We start from the raw sequence: 18,148 nt of genomic DNA, 5'->3' as shown, positions 1-18,148 counted from the left end.
TATATATATAATATCATCAAAATAATTAGAATAATTTTTAAAATTTTTGGAAAAAACAAAATTTTTCCTTCAACTTTGACGTCCTGTATCTTCGAATATGAAGTTTCCATCTTGAATTTGTGAGAAAAATCACCCCTTTTTTTAAGTACTTAATATCCATCCCGTATAATTTGAGTAATTATTAAACCGAGTAACTCGATTGAATCGTACTCGCTATGAGTTTCTACATTTTCCGCCGATTTATCAAACGACGAATTGTCGCGTATCGACACATGTTCTCTGTACTCATTATCACCCGTATGTCGCTGATGCTTTTTTCACGCTGTCCGATAATTACCAGGCTCGAGCCATTGTCGAAGGAGTCTAATTTAATACGGCAGCGTGAGTTATCTCATGCATTAATTTAATAAAACAAAACGCAATTAACGTAGGCGCTCAACTTCCGCGAATGAAGGCCGAAATCAGTTTGCCGAGTGAAGTTACGTGTTACAAAATTTTGGCACGTCGAAACTTTGCGATGTTTGGCAGGCGTATAATTATACCGGTAAACGACAGAGCGTATAATTTCGCGCAATGCGTTACACTGGGAGCGGGATGTGTCACGGGCATGGCTCGAAGCCATCCCGATGGAAACAGGAAAGCAACATGATAACGGTACTTATAGCTATATCTTGCACTGCGCGAAACTACTTCGTGCACACCTCGTGCAATTTCGATTCTCGATTATCTCAACTAATGTATATTGTCGAGGAACCCGATAATGTAAGATCGAGAGATTTATGAATATTTTAACATATATTTGTAAATATTGTTAGATTACTAGATCTCCTAAATGTCAATGACTCTAAACATTTTTTAAATCCATTCTGAGATAAAAAAATTTTATAATGTATTCATACATGTGTAACTTGTCATCACATTTGAATAATAAATTAATTTTTACATATTAGTGAGTTATCTGTCGATAAATATCTCAAAGAGAAAGTCTCTGTACACAGCCGTTTATAAATAATCGATTACCTTTCTGAGGGATTTAATCAACAACCGCAACCGCGCAAATTTAACCAACATGCCGAAATTAATCCAAAAATGCATTACGCGTAAAATGTATGTTTACAATACTCTGTTTGTAAATGTAACTACGTAGGGGCTAAAAAATGTAACTACGCAGAGGCTAAAAATGTGATTGCGTTAAATATTCTTTATAATATTAATTCTTCATGATTTATTTTAACCGGTTTTTCGCTGGATTTAAATAAAACCCCGACAAATTATCCAGTTAAATGTTTATACGCGGCAATTTGGAAGAGTTCCCATCCGCAACTACTTCGATCCCGAAGGAAATAACTCTCAGAGGAAACTTTGGTTGTCAAATGAATATCCTCCCATCTTTCCCCTTTTGCTTGCATTATAAGTTACGTAAGTTATAATGGATAGCGCTTCTATTGTCACTTAAAAATATTATTCCAAGTGTGCATATCGATTATAAAACAATCTATCATCTACGCGAGCAGCGTTCTGTATTATACCCGCAAGAAAGTCACAAACAATTCGCGACGCAACGTAAGTTCCTCGCTCGAGCGATGTGCCATGCGGGTGGCAAAGGGCGAACTCTTTATTTTCGACGATATCCGGCCGGATGCGAGCGATAAATTCTGCTCCTCGATTTGCCGTCTCGAGGGGGCCTTACCTTTTACACAGGCAACATATATTTCAGGATCGATCGTCGCTCGTAATTCACCCGGTACGCGTAATTCCCTACTTATGTCCTGACGATTTCTTCGCCCGCTCCGTCGCTACTTCCCAATCCTTCAGAATCGTTTCTGATTCTGGCACGATATCCAGTTGGCACGAGAGTGTAATCACCTCGTCGGGTCACCATGCGTGAAGGAGGATCTTGGCAGACAAAGCGCATTTGTTTCACGCACGCCTACACACGCGTGTGCACGCAAAGTTTCTTGCCATCGAAACTGTCAATTGATTACTCTACCAGACTTGTCGATAGAATGATGTTTCAATGACCACGGCCCATATTCTGTATACGTCTACTTGTCGGTATCATTAAGTAGCGACAACCAATGAATACTGCGTTTTTATCCTAGGATATTTCCTTGTCACTATCATTAGTTATTGACACCGACAATTGTTGATAGATGTGTACAGAATATAGACTCTACATTCATAGTTGATTCCTATTTTAAGACTGTCTAAAAATATTGTACAATCTTAAGATATTATAAACCAATCACAAAGTCGTATTAGCTTCTTAAAACATTACTTAAGATAAGAGACGGTCTTAAGATAAGAACAGATTATAAATACTAATATCTCAAACAATTGAGGATAATAATCATTGAGTAAAATTATAAACACATGTTTATAATTATTAATTCTATTGTAGACTATTCTCCGATTAATTTTCATTATCATTATTAATAATATGTTTAATCTAAAAAAGAACAACGTATATGTTATGATATTTTTCGCAATAAATTTTTTGTTTTGATTCTCTATCGGCAATGAAATTTTCACCTTTCGTCCGCAAAGTGGATTTTCAAATTTCAGTGCAGATTTTTATTATTCCGAATTGTATAAAAATTAAAAATCTAAAACACTTCTTATATGTAAAAGTTTTAATAACGATTTTTTACTATTATAAATGTTGGATAGTATTTTATTAATTTTTTTCAGATTTAAATTTATCTATAAAATTTACAATAAAAAATCGACTGTTTTTTAAAGTTCAACATTGTTGGCAGAAAGTTAAAGTACTTATTAGTATCAATATTAAATTAATAATTAATTAACTTATGATATTATTTAGCTTCTGTTTATGATCAGGTTTCAAGTCCAACAAACTGAATCGGCGCGCAGTTTAAAAAAATGAAAACTTTATAATATTCAATAAATTTATATATAAATATTATTAAGCGTCAAGATACGCTTCAATCAAATGTTGAATTCTTTCTCTTATTTGTATTATTCTATTGTTATGTAATTTATTATATGTATTTTTTTTTTTTACGTATTATTTCAAATAACTATAGTGTTGAAATAATGTAGAATTGATACGGCTGTCTGATATTGACTCTCAGTATCGCAATGTGATACCAAACTCTGATTGTGATATGATATTGATAAGACACACGTTTTTATTGGTCGTTGTGTATTCGTTACATCGGCGAACGATACGTGCATTATCGAAAAAGAGCACGATATCTTTCGCCGAGAATAGACAATTACCAGATCGAGTATATCCTTTATTTTAGGAGGGTGTTTCTTTGGTGGAATTGGCGTAAAAGAAAGTCTCCTTGAACAACTAACGCGAGCGTATCGAATTCGTTTCTATCCTCTTCCTCCCCATTCCCTATCCCGTATTTTCAATCTCCGGTCGAAAATATTATTTGTCTGTGACTCCTCGGCACGCTGCAACGTGCTTTTAGTCTCAAACAAGCAAAATGTATAATATAATATAAAATGTCATCTATTTCGCGTGCTCACAGCTTTAATGATACTTAGTTTGAGGCAATTCTCAAATATTGTAACGATCGATTAAAAGCAATAAAAAATACACGTATAATAATACTGTTCAAATTAATTTCCATTAAATCGAATTAACAACGTCGAATGAACTAAATATGAAACTTTTATCGATTATTTTATAGAATTACGTGTATCATTACTGCACAATTCTTAATATAATAAATTACGTATAATAGTCACGGCTCAAGCGTTAATTGGAACGAACAGTAATGTTTATTGAACGAACTAAAGACAGAATGTATGTCCGAATCGCTGGAGTGACCGCACTCGTGCATTGTTCACGCGACAAATCGTGTCACGGCTTGGCTGCTATCCGCAGGATCAGAGACACCATTCGATTCCGCAGCGCGAAACACTCACGGTACGACGTTCTTGGCCTGACCCGAAACCCTGAGGAAATGCGGGCTATTCTCGCGCGAGACGCTCTCGAGACATCCTCACTATGCTACTACCCGCCTGGATGTTTGCGGCGGAAAAGAATTCTGTAGAATTCGCGAGAACGGGGAAACGGCATCCGGCCACAACTCGCGGGGCACGCCGGTCGCAACGTCGAAACAATCCGTGTGAGATCCTATTCCTAATTAAACTCCTATTCAAAGTTTCAAGTAATAGACTTTGAATGTACAGAGTAGCTTAGCAGTTTGGACGTGATCTCGTATTTCATACAGATTCGCAATGCACTCATCTTCTAAAATTATCTCTTAAATAATTCTATCGGATTTCGAATCCGCGCGTTTTTCTTACATATGTAATATTATACAAACGCGTTATGTAACTTGACCTATCCAATGACGGAGTGAACCTAAGAATATTAAGTTCCGTCGATGTTTTAACACATCCCGAAGAAAAAATTCACGAATTAAAATTCACCATCTCTGATGTAAGGTATTGATGTGATATCTCAAACAACGTAATTCGAAAGTACGCAATACCGTAGCTGTCGGTATTAATATTCTAGGATTATCGCGGGCTACGTGTACTGGAATTTCGACGTGCCTCTCCGCGACATTGCGTCGCAAAAGCGGGTTCCCCTCGGCAAACTCGAACCCACGAAATCCACCAGCGACTCGTTCATTTCCGCAGAATTCCCCACGACATCGAAGTCCCCGTTGTAACGTGCACAAGCATGCTGTTTTCTCCATTCGCATTATCCGTGCGAGAACCAATTTCGTAGCCTAATTTTAGTCGGATTATCCCACGATAGCATAAGTGCATTCTATATATTCAACATAATTTTTACACTTCGAAGTAAAGCTTAACGCTTGAAAAGAGCGCTCAATACCTTTGTCTACGATAAGACATAAAAAAACTTTTAATTTATATATTATTGTAAATTATATTATTTAATTTAAATTATCTATAGGTATATTAAATTCAACTGTGTGTGTGTGTGTGTGTGTGTGTGTGTGTGTGTGTGTATGTGCGCGCAGAAGCAAAATCATTCTCCAACTGTCGTTAACAATTAAAATTAAAGAATAATAGCAAACGTATATAGAATATTAGTTAGACTTCTTCTCATAAATTAAATGGAAATCATTACTTTGACTTATGATAGGTGTTGTGTGCGTATGACACGTGTGCGTAGACATCTTCTTCACACCACCCAGCGACATTTCACGCTACGTCAAGCCTGCCGCTCGTTTGAAGTCCACGAAATTGGCTGCGCATCTCTGTTAACGGGCTGCGCCGCGAGAGACGAGATGAATTCTTGCACCCCCGCTTTTTTCTTCTCCCATTTATCTGTATATATGTACGTTATATATGTACGTTATGTATGTACGTGTGCATGAACTCTTCTTTTTTTATTTTCTTGTCAAAGACGATCCCATCATTCGGTATACCCGGATCAATACCTGAGATGCGGATTTCTCATTCTTTGTCCAAGTAATTTCGACGATTTGTCTGATCGTTCTAGAAGTTAGGACGAGCTTCTCGAGTTTAACAGTGGCGTTCGAACAAATTAACAACGTAACGGATAGGAACGGTTTGTTGCTTTTGTCATCTTAGTCTTTATCCCTTTTGCTATTCATGTAACAGTTATATCTTCGATAACTTTCGATAAGGTCAAAAATTAAAAAGTTCGGCTTTTTTTTACCACTGTCGACTTTAATGCAACTATTGATTTCATCAATAACTAAAAGAAGTCTATCTAATAAATAAAAGAAAGACTTTGTAATTTGAGTAATCAAAATCATTCAAAAATGGTCTTTATATATATACATATTTTTTTTTAAGTTATAATTTATTTAAAATTAAAAATATCGCTTGTGCTGTATTAATTTTTTTCCGAAAGTCAGTACAGCATTAGCTAAAAATTTTACAAAAAATTGAGAATATTGCTTAAAAAATTATATCAATTTATTTCAATCATTGGCGGATTTAGAAATTCTAGAAAGAGAGGGAAATCATTAGCTCATCGTAAGCAAAATTTTTTTTAAGGTTAAATATGAAAAGATGAAATATTCAATTATTAATACATTGAAAGAGAATTATTTAAATATATAATTCATAAAACGTGTTAATATAATTTTAAAGTATGTCTAAAATTATATTAACAGTTAACATAAAAGAAAAATAATATAATATAATCTATGTTTTATATATATAGAAGTTTCTTAAATTAAAAAGTTTTTGAAATATCAAAATTATAATTATTTCAAAAATATTAACCTTTTGAAGACGGGACTGGCCAGTATACCAATCAAGTATAGAAATTTATTTTATCTCTCATTTACAGATATATTTCCGGCAATATCTCTGGGGATATCTTACACAAAAATTTTTTAAAATATATTTTCGAGCTCCTTACAACTAGCCCTTTCAAACTATATGCCACATGAGTCAGAAATTAAAAAAAAATTTTTTTGGGTACCATAACTTGTCTCCCCTTTTTATGTGGATATTTTTGAGTGTTCACTTTTGAAAAATATGTAGGTCAATATGATTCCTTATTATTATGCCAAATTTCAAGTTTCTATGTCAAATGGTTTCAGAGAAAAACGGCTGTGAGAAACGGACGGACGGACACGTGAATGATCTTATAAGGGTTCCACTTTTCCTTTTGAGATACGGAATCTTTAAAACACCTAAAAACGATTCTATCGCGATTTATAAAATTATAAAATTTTTAAAATTTTTTCTTTTGGACTTTCCCTTCTGGACGGGACTGGCCAGTATTCTGGCCACTCATAAACTTGGCGACTCTACGCAAGATGTACATTCAATATATAGATGGATTTTCTGTAGAAAAAAAGGTTAATTTTAAAGGAAAAATCTCCGTTCTCAAAAGGTTAAAGATATCTATAATATTTATGATCCCATGGTTTCCCCCGTAGATTCGCCAGTGATTACAATTAATATTTTTAGCAGCAATTCAGTGTTTGAATACAAATATCTATACAATTGAATATAAACTGTAAGATAATTATTACATAAAATTTACTTTCTGTAATAAAGATTTCTTTAATTAACTGCTTGTCTACAAGCAAAAATACTAGGTTTCAAAGAATCATTCTATTACTCATGAAACAAACGTAAGACAATTCAAGAAGTTATTTGAAGTATCGCTGATTTTAGCGATTCTCTCATCATCGTAACTTCTGCAGGTTGGAAAAGCACTCTTCAAAGTGCTCTTGGAGACAAGGATCTACATTATTTATCTACACAACGTTATTCTCTCTCTTTCCTTCCCCACAATGGTAGTGTCCTGATATTTGCGGCCTCTTCAACATCGCGTTGATTATCGCAAACGACGATCTCAAGTCGTGGAGCAACCTCCATGAAAATTTGCTGGAAACAAAGGAAACGTCGACCGTGGAGTTTCGTTAACGTCCGTTTTCGTCGCGTGTTGTTTTCGAAAAATCAACCCTTCTTCCGCTCCCTCAATAGTATTTACGTACCAACCCCTCGCAACTTCCGTAGATGTACAAACATTCTAATGAGCAATCTTCTACGTCGAGTTTCCAACGTCGATCGTACGACGGAGACTTGGGAGAAACCCGAATTTGATTCACTCTCGCGCTCCTTTGTCCCAACCTACCCCATTCGTCCCTGCCTAAACCAACAGTATCCTTCAGCGCCTCCGCGCGACCCTTCTGTACACAGAGCCGAGTGTCTGGACGTGCAATTTGTAATTCCGGTGGAACTCATCGGAGGAGAACTGACTCACCGAAGAACTGCCGCTGCATAATTTGTAATTCCAAAGAGCTCCGGAGGAATCGACGAAGCGCTCGTGGGTGATGTGGTAAGAAAGGGCAAGCCGACGATGGAATCGGGAAGAGTTATTGATGGAAGAGACCGTGAATTCACTTTTCCCAAAATACCGAGTAAAAAATACTTCTAAACGCTTTCAATGTTGACTCTGAGAAATTTAAAAATAATTATTAACTATAACCAAAACCATATTCTCTTTAAAAAAAAAAAAATGGCGTGTAAAATATTTACTGCATATATAACAAAAATTAATCTCAGACTCCTCGCGTTATTCACCGGTGGAAGTTCTCATTTACTGAAGTAGACGCTGGTAGATTAAAGCATAATAACGAAGTAGTTATTCCGCGCGACCCGTCCTCTCTGGGGAGCCGGACGGAGAAAACGGAGGGGGTCTCGAATTAGGTGGCGGACCCAGATTTGTTATTCAAAATTCGCGGAAAGGCGTCCGCCTGCTCGCGCTTCCGGCTACGTTCGAACGTAATTTCCGTTTCACGTAAAGCTTTACCTTCGCGTACCCTTCGTCGTGCTTGTCAGGAAAGCGCGACAAACTTCATCTGACACTCTCTTTCCTTTGAAATGAATTGCGCATGCACATAAGATGACTCTTGTAAAAATGGGTTACAATTTATTACAGAAAAAGCTCATAATGTAAACTTAATAAGCTAAAAAAATAAAAGTGTCGTACACTACACTGTTCGTGCAGAAAAAAAGTAGGAGCCGTAATACTTTATTCATTTTGTGTGGGGAAACACGAAGCGTTCATTTCTATTTCACGCTGTCTACGTTAAAGTTATCCTTTTTAAATAGCAGTATTTCTAACATACGTAAAAACGTAATCGTCCAGAAATCAGAAAGCTTAAATGAAATGTCAAGATTTTTATTTTTAGTACCTAGGAACAATCTCTATTCTTATTTTGCAGCAGAATCCTCTCTTCGCCTAATTACTTATTCATGTTAAGATTAACGCTGGCACGGATGCCGCGGCGACGGTGGAAAACGCGCGGGGAATATCGCGGCATTTGCGTCACGAGACCGTAATAATATACGGTGAAGACATTTCCGTTCGTGGACGTTAACGCGAACATCGCGTCCGCGTAAACAAGAAACGCGGAGAATACACGCCCGCCTGCCTTAATTCGCGAAAGAGTTTCAACCGCAGCCTTTGTTCCACGGGATGTGATATTGCATTTCCATCTGTTAGCTGCCACCATGCTGAGATTGTACGGACTTGTCATGAGTCTCGTTAGCGGCGTATCTTAAGGATAGCTCTCCTCGATAAATCCTTAAGGAATAACGGAAGAACGATTTTGCTGAAATATCTAAAAGTTTAGCTAAATACAGATCTAAAAATAATTTTATTAAACCTTCAAAATATTTGGGTAGAAAAGCGTAATGAGCAGTGCTGTAAAAAAATTTTGATATTTTAGCAATCAGTAATTTGAGCGTTCTATATAATTATTTCAATGGCCCAACAAAATTCATTTTCAGATCTCTAACTATATTTTTAAATATTTCAACAAAATCTTCTTTTTGTATACACTGGCCATCATCAGCCAAGCTAACATCAAGAATAACATTTGTGACCGATATTCATAATCCATTTTTATTTCCAGACTATTTTAAGTAATGTCATAATATTAATACGACTTTGTCGTCGGTTTATAAATGTCTTAAAACTGTATTTAAAATAGCCTTAAATATAAGAATCGACTATAAATATCAGCTTATGTTGCTTTTCCGTTGTCCGTGATATAATAAATATTAATCCTCTCGCATCTTGGTAATTTGTATTAATAATAGCGTCGACTTACGTTGTGAGTCGATTTTATAATAACACATAGCTGCGAAGTGCGTGTGCAAAGTACACACTTCGGGAACGAATTTATGAGTTAACCGAAATTGAAAGCGCGAAGGTAGAGAATTATTAGAACACCCGGACATTATATGTGCGCTCAAGTATGTCCGCTTGCTCGTGACAGCTCGCCGCGAAGAGTGTGCAGCAAGAATTTGCAAATACCGTGAGGGTGGACCGGTAATTTCGAGTGACTAGATTCGCGCTCGTGTCGGGTGTGCAGAGATTACTGCGCTGAGCCAGATAGTCGTCAGCGGTCAAAATCCAGGAAAAGCAAATATTCTAAACTTGGGAAAATCGCACTTAAAATTATAACAAAAATGAAGGACGCATAATAGATATCACAAATTCAACATAAAATAGAAAATTTATATATTAAATGTTGCCATATAATTATGTCATTTATAATTTGGCTAGAAATTTGAATAAAATAACGTAAATTAACGTCACAGAGAGCAAACCAGATAGAAGAAAATTCTTAACTAAAATATATTCAAAATTTAATTAAAATATTATACATTATATTTAGATGATGGAATATGAGATAAATTGCAACATACGCGAACGTCTCGTTTTCATAAAATCAAGTTTAGAAAGCACTAAAATAAAATAAAACGTTTTATCTATAAATCTAATTGTACGTTAATTTAATCTAATTGTACGTTAATTTAATAATAATTTTATTGAACATTTCTCTCTGGTCAACAAATGTGCAAAGTAAAGCATAGCTGATTGTTTTATAAGTTAAAAGAGGATCAGAGGCTAATTAGAAGTCAAAATCACAAAGTCTTCTTTTCATGTCTGATCAATGACCGACTTTTCTACTGAACCAATCTCCACCGGCGAAAATTCTGCACATTTAGTGTTCTAAACAGAAGTATTTGTCGCAAATATATAATATTCGTAAAATATCCATCTACATTTTTTTTTTATCTATGAAAAATATGTTTTTAATTAATTCAATACGGTAATTGCTATTCACAATTGCTGTTATATCTTCTATTTTTAATAAACGAGGTTTTTCGACACACAATTGTATTTACATCGACACGTACTCCCATTGCCCAATCATCAAACCAAAGGCGAGAACCCTCTCTATACGACAATATGGTACCACTTAACTGTGCGGCAAACACTCGACGCCTTTTACTGCATTTACGGGTATCTGCTGCATGGGAAAATGCGGATGGACGAGTGCGGTTGCAAGAGCGACAACGAGGCGCAGACAGGGAGGTCATAGAAACGAGAAAGAGCGTTAGTTGAAAGGTCATAGGATGTCCATGTTGCATTTCTATCGGGTGTCACGTTTCGCAGTATCAACAGAAAAAAAAAACACGCTCGCCTGTCGGTGTAGGAGCACTTCCGAATGAGCGAAATTCGACGTCCGATAGTTGACGATGCTTTCGCATCGACCATCGTGATTACGGCGGTTGCCGGCAATGTGCTACGTGTCGCGTCGTACCCCTCAGTTCTCTCACTGCAGTTTTTTGTGCGTTTCAACCCCATCGTTTCAACCAAACAAGGAACCCGATCGGGAGAATTAAATCGTTCGACGTTCGCATTTGACAAAAAAAACAATCACCGTGTGGACATGACAACAATGATTGTCGAAGCATACGTGAAACGATACAATTTCGATAGGACAGGCAGGCAGAATCAAGAAAATTAAATAATTTTCTTAATAACTTAATTATAAGTAACTTGTTAAATACAAAAAGATTAATTTTTTACTAAAATGAAATTCTAATAGTAATGACCACAGATTGATCATTTATCATTATACAGAGAATCGAAGATGACTGCAATGATAGTAATCAGTAAATATAAAAACATAACAATAAATAATATACAATAAATTAAAAAGATTCTTCTATATAAAGAGAACAATGTGTATGTCAGTGCTTAAGAAAAATTCACCACAACTAGATCCTTTTATATAGGCGACGTGAGGAGGAAGCTGGAAATCGCAGCGGCACGAAAGGCAAGGATTCACATGAGTTTAGACTCTCTAAGCGCTTCTTAAAACTTCCCGTAGTCGTAGCCGAATGCGCTTTGCGAGCGGAAGTGCAGTGGCTTTGGTTCAAGCGTCTGGACTCTTTCACAGGAAGTCTTTCTCTCTCTCTCTCTCTCTCTCTCTCTCTCTCTTTCTCTTTTTTTTGCGCCGCCGGAAGTACTCCTCTGTCGCTCTTTTACCCATGATGCCCTTCAACGTGCAAGACGATGTATACGAGAACGTACACTCAAAAGTGTATTCACTCGTAGACACCGGGATCTTGATGTCTTTACGCGAGCCGAGATGTAAAGATGCATTCACATCAACAAGGATTCCCCCGAGATACCCGTCCCCGACGATTTACGGACGAAACTAAAAAAGGAAAATAAGGCTCCAAGGATTTCTTGGACGTTCGTCAAAGATTTCTAGATTTTCACCGAGAACTACTTCCTTTTTAAGGATTATTACCTACATGTGACTGACAAAACGTCCCTTTCTTCCCTATCTTTCTGTTGCTGTTTCTTTAAGTGCTTTCATATATTTTATCCTGCTTGTATGCAAACATGTATTGAAGTTTATTTTAAATAAAATGGCAGTTTCAATTAAGATACGCACGGAAAGAACGGTATTTAAAAATTTAATTAAATACAAATAAAAAATAATTTTTGAATCATCAAAATAATTAGATTTGTTCGCGTTGTTTAAAATCTTCAAAAATTTTTTCACGTAAAAAGAGGTAAATATATATTCGGATGTTGAAGAGAGAAAGAGAGAGAAAAAGCAAAGATACTGAGTGGAAAAAGTGCAAACGCAAACGAACCTATTATAGGGCGTTATAGGGCGCTCAAATCGATTACTAGAATGTTAAATCTTTTTGCAGCATTGTCATAACATAAAATTATTTATAAATTGTCTTACATAATTATTTTGTGTGCTTGTATCTTTCCTGGAGCTTTTTTATCTGGTTATATAATAATAATTAATTAAATAACTTTTCTTCTTATTAATATAATTAAAAAATGTTTTTATTAACCTTTTTATATTACAATATTCTCTATTAGTTAGTTTACGCAACCTAACTTATAACTATCACAGTTATTAGGATAAGGAGTTTTCAAATAATCCAATATCCGCAAGAACAGTAACATTTCCAGTTTCGTAGTGGCAAAGTAAATCTCGCGGAGTTTGAAGCATGACGATCCTTCACCTTCGACTACACTGCATCCCCGATGATAGAAGGTCATATGTTCTCCTGTCAAAGTTCAAAAGCTTCGATCCAACTTTGAAGTTTCATTGTCATCCATTACCGTTCAATCTGAGAGTTCTCTGGTGTGAAATCGCGACTGCGAAGAATGACTAAAAGAAACTTTCTGCGATCGAGCTTCAAATTATTCACAATTTAATGTCTTAATGTCCTCGCGAATATTCATTTATAATAACGATTAAAACTGAAATTTGTCCATTTTACATTTTATGAAGAATTTTGATATCAAGATTAGTAATAAGGGAATAAAAGAAATGATATTACTTTCTGGAATCTTAAAAGAAAAGAAATGGTTTTTCATATCCGTTCATTTCCTTTTTGTATGTCTTGAAAAACTAACTAAAGGTAATCTATTAAAAGCTGAAGCAAGAGGCACCTAATGAGCCACACACATATAGTTAACTCTACTACAACATGACTGTATTTTCCGTAAAGCTAAAAGATCTTTCTTTGTCAATGCTTCGAGGTCTGACAACTCTATTCTCCGCAAGCTTGCGTTTTGTCGTTTTATCCAAACTGCGATCAATCGACAAATCTTTTCTCTCTTTCTGACCATACAAGAAACTACTGATAATCAAATACCACGACAGAATCAAAAGTTTCTTCAACTTTAAAGAATAATTGAGATACTCCTCGGTAATAATAAAGTTGACAATATGAGATTCTTTCTTCGGATTCTAATGAATACTTAAAAAAAGGCGTTGATTCATTCGATTCAAGAAATTGACATTTACGTAAATTTATCTATATCTTTATGTCAAATATGTAAATGACAGAGAATATTAAAAACTACAATGCCAAGCAGAATTACCAGGAGAACACTGGCTTATTACGCTCGGTACCTTCCGTCGACTGCGATTAAAGATCTTTTAATTAAAGTCCAGACGATTTTCCATAAAGTTCCGACGTTTTCCTTGCGATTATTCGTCATTCAGAATGAAAAACTAAATTAGATCGCCGCGCGCGACAATACACCTATCGAATCGATCGCTCGCTTACAGAATGCGTCTGCACCAAAAGAATTAATTTAAATTCCTTTAATTAGACAAAAGTGCTGCTTCAGCGCTCGCAAACGTAGTTACGTTTTAATTACTTTTCTTCGAACAAAAAGAGGCTATGACACGTAATCCAAGGAAAAAGAATAAGATTGCGATTAGATCTGTGATTTAATTGATGAGCGCTGTAATGAGATTATACACAATTTCGCGCTTTCAGTTTAAAAATTAGAAGTGAATTAAAATGTCTAATACAACCGTTTGTCTTAATAGGTTAACGCGAGACGAATGGTTCGAAAACTCGTGAAGTTGTAGATAAAAGAGAGCACGAGGTAATTGCATTTGCATATAAACTTTGCAACCCTCCGCGGCGCATCGATCTGATGCGTGGATGACCATACATATTGCATTTAAATAGAATTCTTGATAGATCTCTCCTTCGAGAATAAATATGGCATACCATAATATACACAGAAATGATAGATAAAAAAAATTAAAATTAAATTATAATTCAATATACACGGTGTTTCAGACTCGCCGCACTTACTAATGATAGATTTTTGAAGTCATTTTGAAATGAAAATTCTAATTCCAAAATGTCAAACTTATATAATTGTTAATATTAATATAAACATTACGTAAGTAAAGATAAAATTACCGATATTTCTAACTATTGATATTTATTATTATGCTTAAGAAAATATTTAGCCTGGGCATTAACATTTTTATCTTAAAAAGACTTTAGAGATTTATCATTAGCAGGCTGAAAACGTCAGAAACACTCTGCTCAAGTAACACGATCTGACTGATGTTTAGCTGACTGCGACAGCAAAAATGTAGCTAGTGTTATAACGTTCTGCCTTAATTGCAGCCAAAACTATTTTATTTGTATTAACAGCTGCTAATAATCATTATGACAGCTAACAGAAAAGCCTAGAATGTTAAAACTTTTGCAATTGTTTTGATAATTTAATAAAGTTATTTTCAGATCTATATCTATACTTAATTTTTAGATGCTTTAACAAAATGGTTCGTAGATGAATGGTATATTCATAAACTCATAAATATTGTGTGTACACCAGTAAAGAAATGTGACGCTCGCGAACGGATTAATTGTATATCATAAAAAGAAATAAATTATATAAAGCCAAGCTCGGGAATACGTAAATGGTTTCGAAAGCTACGATAATTGCGTAAAATTACAGTTCTTTATGTGTACAACGATGATTGTTTTAATCACGACATAAATAGTACGAAAATATTATTTATGTAAATTATTTTAATCAAATCCCGATCGCTACACGTATTGTAAACAAGTAAGTAGTATCGTGGATGCGAGTGCACGAAATTCGCAAGTGAAACGATACGTAAAATGGCACTTACCCAAGCTGAATCCGGAATCCTTCACGTGGATGACCACCATCGGCATCAGTACCATCACAACGAGGTTTATGACGTGGAACACCATTCCCGTGCCATGAGCTATGATATCCTGCGACAGAAAATAAAGAGTTACAACAGGAAGTGGCTTGCATACAGTGCGTATAGCATACAACATCGTCGACATAAAATGACGACGGAGGAGCTAAACTGATGGACGCAGTGTTTTGCAAGCAAACTCGATATAATAAGCATTTTCTCTAACAAGTACAAGCTACTTAATGCAAAGGAGAATTTACAATTTATATTAGAAAATATTAAAGTATTTCACGGTGAATTGGCTGGAAAATAAAAAAATTTGAGAGAAATATATACCTTGTTAAAATGTCTTGATACTTAAATTACATCTAAAATTTATGTGGAATTTTTGTCGTTTGCATTGTAAGAGATTTGAATTATAAAGCACCGTTAAAATATAATATCAGCTATCTCATAAGTACTGAAATACCACACTTCTAATAAATTACATTTTTCATTTTTTTAAACTATATCTTTAAATATACTTTAAATAATTAAATTGCGTGAAACATGTGCAGATATTTTAATAAATAGCTATATGATAATTATAGATAATTATAGAAGTTAATCGCACAAGTAAGGAATCGTCAAATACTCACACAGAACGACCGCACTGAACATTTTTCCGTACTTGTCGCGATCACATATCGAGAAATAATACGAAACAGAGAGCAGTCGCGTCTAACTGCTCGACAGTTATCGAGCGAATGACAATAAGTACAACGACTTTTTATAACACAGAACATCGGAACAAGTACCAAGGTGAAGGTCACGCGCCAACCGTTCCGAAAGATTGAATAGCAAACAAATGATACATGAATTCTTTGTTAAATTCAGCTTGCTTTAATTCACCTTGACGTATCAAACTTTTCGTAGAACTGCTCGACTCAACGTCCGTTATACCGCGTCGTCGCGTAGTCAAGAGCACCCCTATTGTCATTCATGGCGCGAGACTCGGACGAATAGGTAGTGCCGCGAACTGCTCCGTGTGTCGCCGTTATCTTTTGAAACACGACAATTTTCGAGACATGAGAAAATCCGATTATTTCTATAAACATATTGCGATCATTTAATTGTCATTATTAACGTGAGTATAAGCATATCGAAATACGACTGTTCCAAAAAATGTGTATACGTATATCGTGCATTTTATCGTTTCGCAGCAACAGAATTAAAATGATAAAGAATAGGAACTTTAATTTATGCTTTTTTACTCACACATTTTATTTAATTTATGCATCGTGATATTAGTAGTTAATTTTTTTATATAATATTTGTTTATTCAAATACATATATCTTGTATTTTTCATTGATATATAATTTTCGGATTGACGAAAGAATAACACATGAAACGTTAGCTGAAATAAATCAATTAAAGGAAAGCATAATCGAAAGCATTGGTAATTCAATAGTATTTATGATAAAAAAACACATAGAGACAATTTCTTTAAACTTAATAAATGTAGTCATTGGAATAGTTCAACAAAATCGATTCTTTAAATTAAGAAATGCAATTGATTCAAGTTAAATTTTTAGGATTAAACAATATAGTTTTCGTTCAAAATTAAATTGTTTCAAATGAAATAAATAGGAGTAAATAGGAATTTCGCATCCAAATAAATCTTCCTCTCTGTGTAATCTATCTCCGAATTACACATCAATTATATTGAAACCATTTTTACAAGATATTGTATTAAAAGACATTCTCCGACAAACATTTCTCAAAATTGATTTTAAATACAAGAAGCAAAAATAAATTTATTTTTATAAAATATTCGTACGGTAATAAATCGGTTGACATGCGACTACGATATTTGTTTTTGTGTGGTATAGCGCGTCACTGTGTACAGAAGATCGCCTCATTCACATAACAATATTCAAACAGATAGTGAGAGATCTATATAGCATTATCTATCATTCCTCGATTTTTATAAATAGTTAGCAATTATGCATTAAATGTTTCATGTAGCAGTTACGTGTGTTCGATATTTCTTTTTGCGATTTTTATTTGTTAATTTATATCCTTCCACAGATACATTTTAACGCGACGGAAAAGCTCAGTATCTAAAAGCCCAACGAAGCTAACGCTACCGATTTAACTGAATAAACGAACCGCAGTCAGTTTGTCGTGACGCGTCGCGTTCGGAAATGGCGTGCAAGTAATCAGATTAAAAGACTTTTTCTAAGACCCATTTTTTTCCGACTTTTATTTGTCGATTTAAAGTGCAGGCTCCTAACGAGCTATGTAGATATTTTAATACGGACTTTATTTAAAACGGAAATGCCGCGTATAGTGTCGCACAAAAAATTTTTACTTATAATTTATCCGTAATTATATGCCCAATCGTAATTATTCATGAGTGTCAGTGAGTGCTATGTGAAGAGAAGACTACAACTTAAACATCTTCAGAGGAGGAGGTGACCTAGGAGAGGTATCAGGTGCCGATGGAACAACCTTGGGGTAAGTAATTTATCATTTATATAAATTAATTATTAATAATATTAAGTATTTATTTGATTTAAGAAAGATCAGAGAAAAAGAATTTGGTACATAAATTCTTAAAAACTTGTATTTAAGAAAAGTTTTTTTTTTAAATTACATATTATACTAAACGTTATATCTATTTAAAAAATAAACATAAAATTCGGTACGTACAATAATTATTTTTAAAAATATTAATTGTCTTTTGAATTCTGGTTTAATTTGAATATTCGTATGTTATAGAATCATTGTAATCAATGTAGCTGACAACTCCATCGTTGCGCATCGATTGGTGAGTGATATGTAATAAAATAACTTTCTTTTACTGATATAACGGATTTATGAAAAA

At 34.7% G+C, this 18,148-nt stretch overlaps 1 protein-coding gene across 1 annotated transcript in view; it reads right to left on the bottom strand.

Moving 5' to 3' along the window:
* Window positions 1-18,148, bottom strand: part of LOC108751140 (diacylglycerol O-acyltransferase 1) — a 102,216-nt gene that overhangs the window by 40,088 nt on the left and 43,980 nt on the right. Inside the window, exon 5 of the mRNA XM_018491182.1 lies at window positions 15,243-15,351. Coding sequence (XP_018346684.1) covers window positions 15,243-15,351 — 109 coding nt within the window. The remainder of the gene's footprint in view (window positions 1-15,242; window positions 15,352-18,148) is intronic.

The sequence above is a fragment of the Trachymyrmex septentrionalis genome, unplaced genomic scaffold (genome assembly GCF_001594115.1).
Source record: "Trachymyrmex septentrionalis isolate Tsep2-gDNA-1 unplaced genomic scaffold, Tsep1.0 scaffold40, whole genome shotgun sequence".
Taxonomy (NCBI): domain Eukaryota; kingdom Metazoa; phylum Arthropoda; class Insecta; order Hymenoptera; family Formicidae; genus Trachymyrmex; species Trachymyrmex septentrionalis.
The sequence above is the reverse complement of the archived record's forward strand: the minus strand, read 5'-3'. Positions and strand labels throughout refer to the sequence as shown.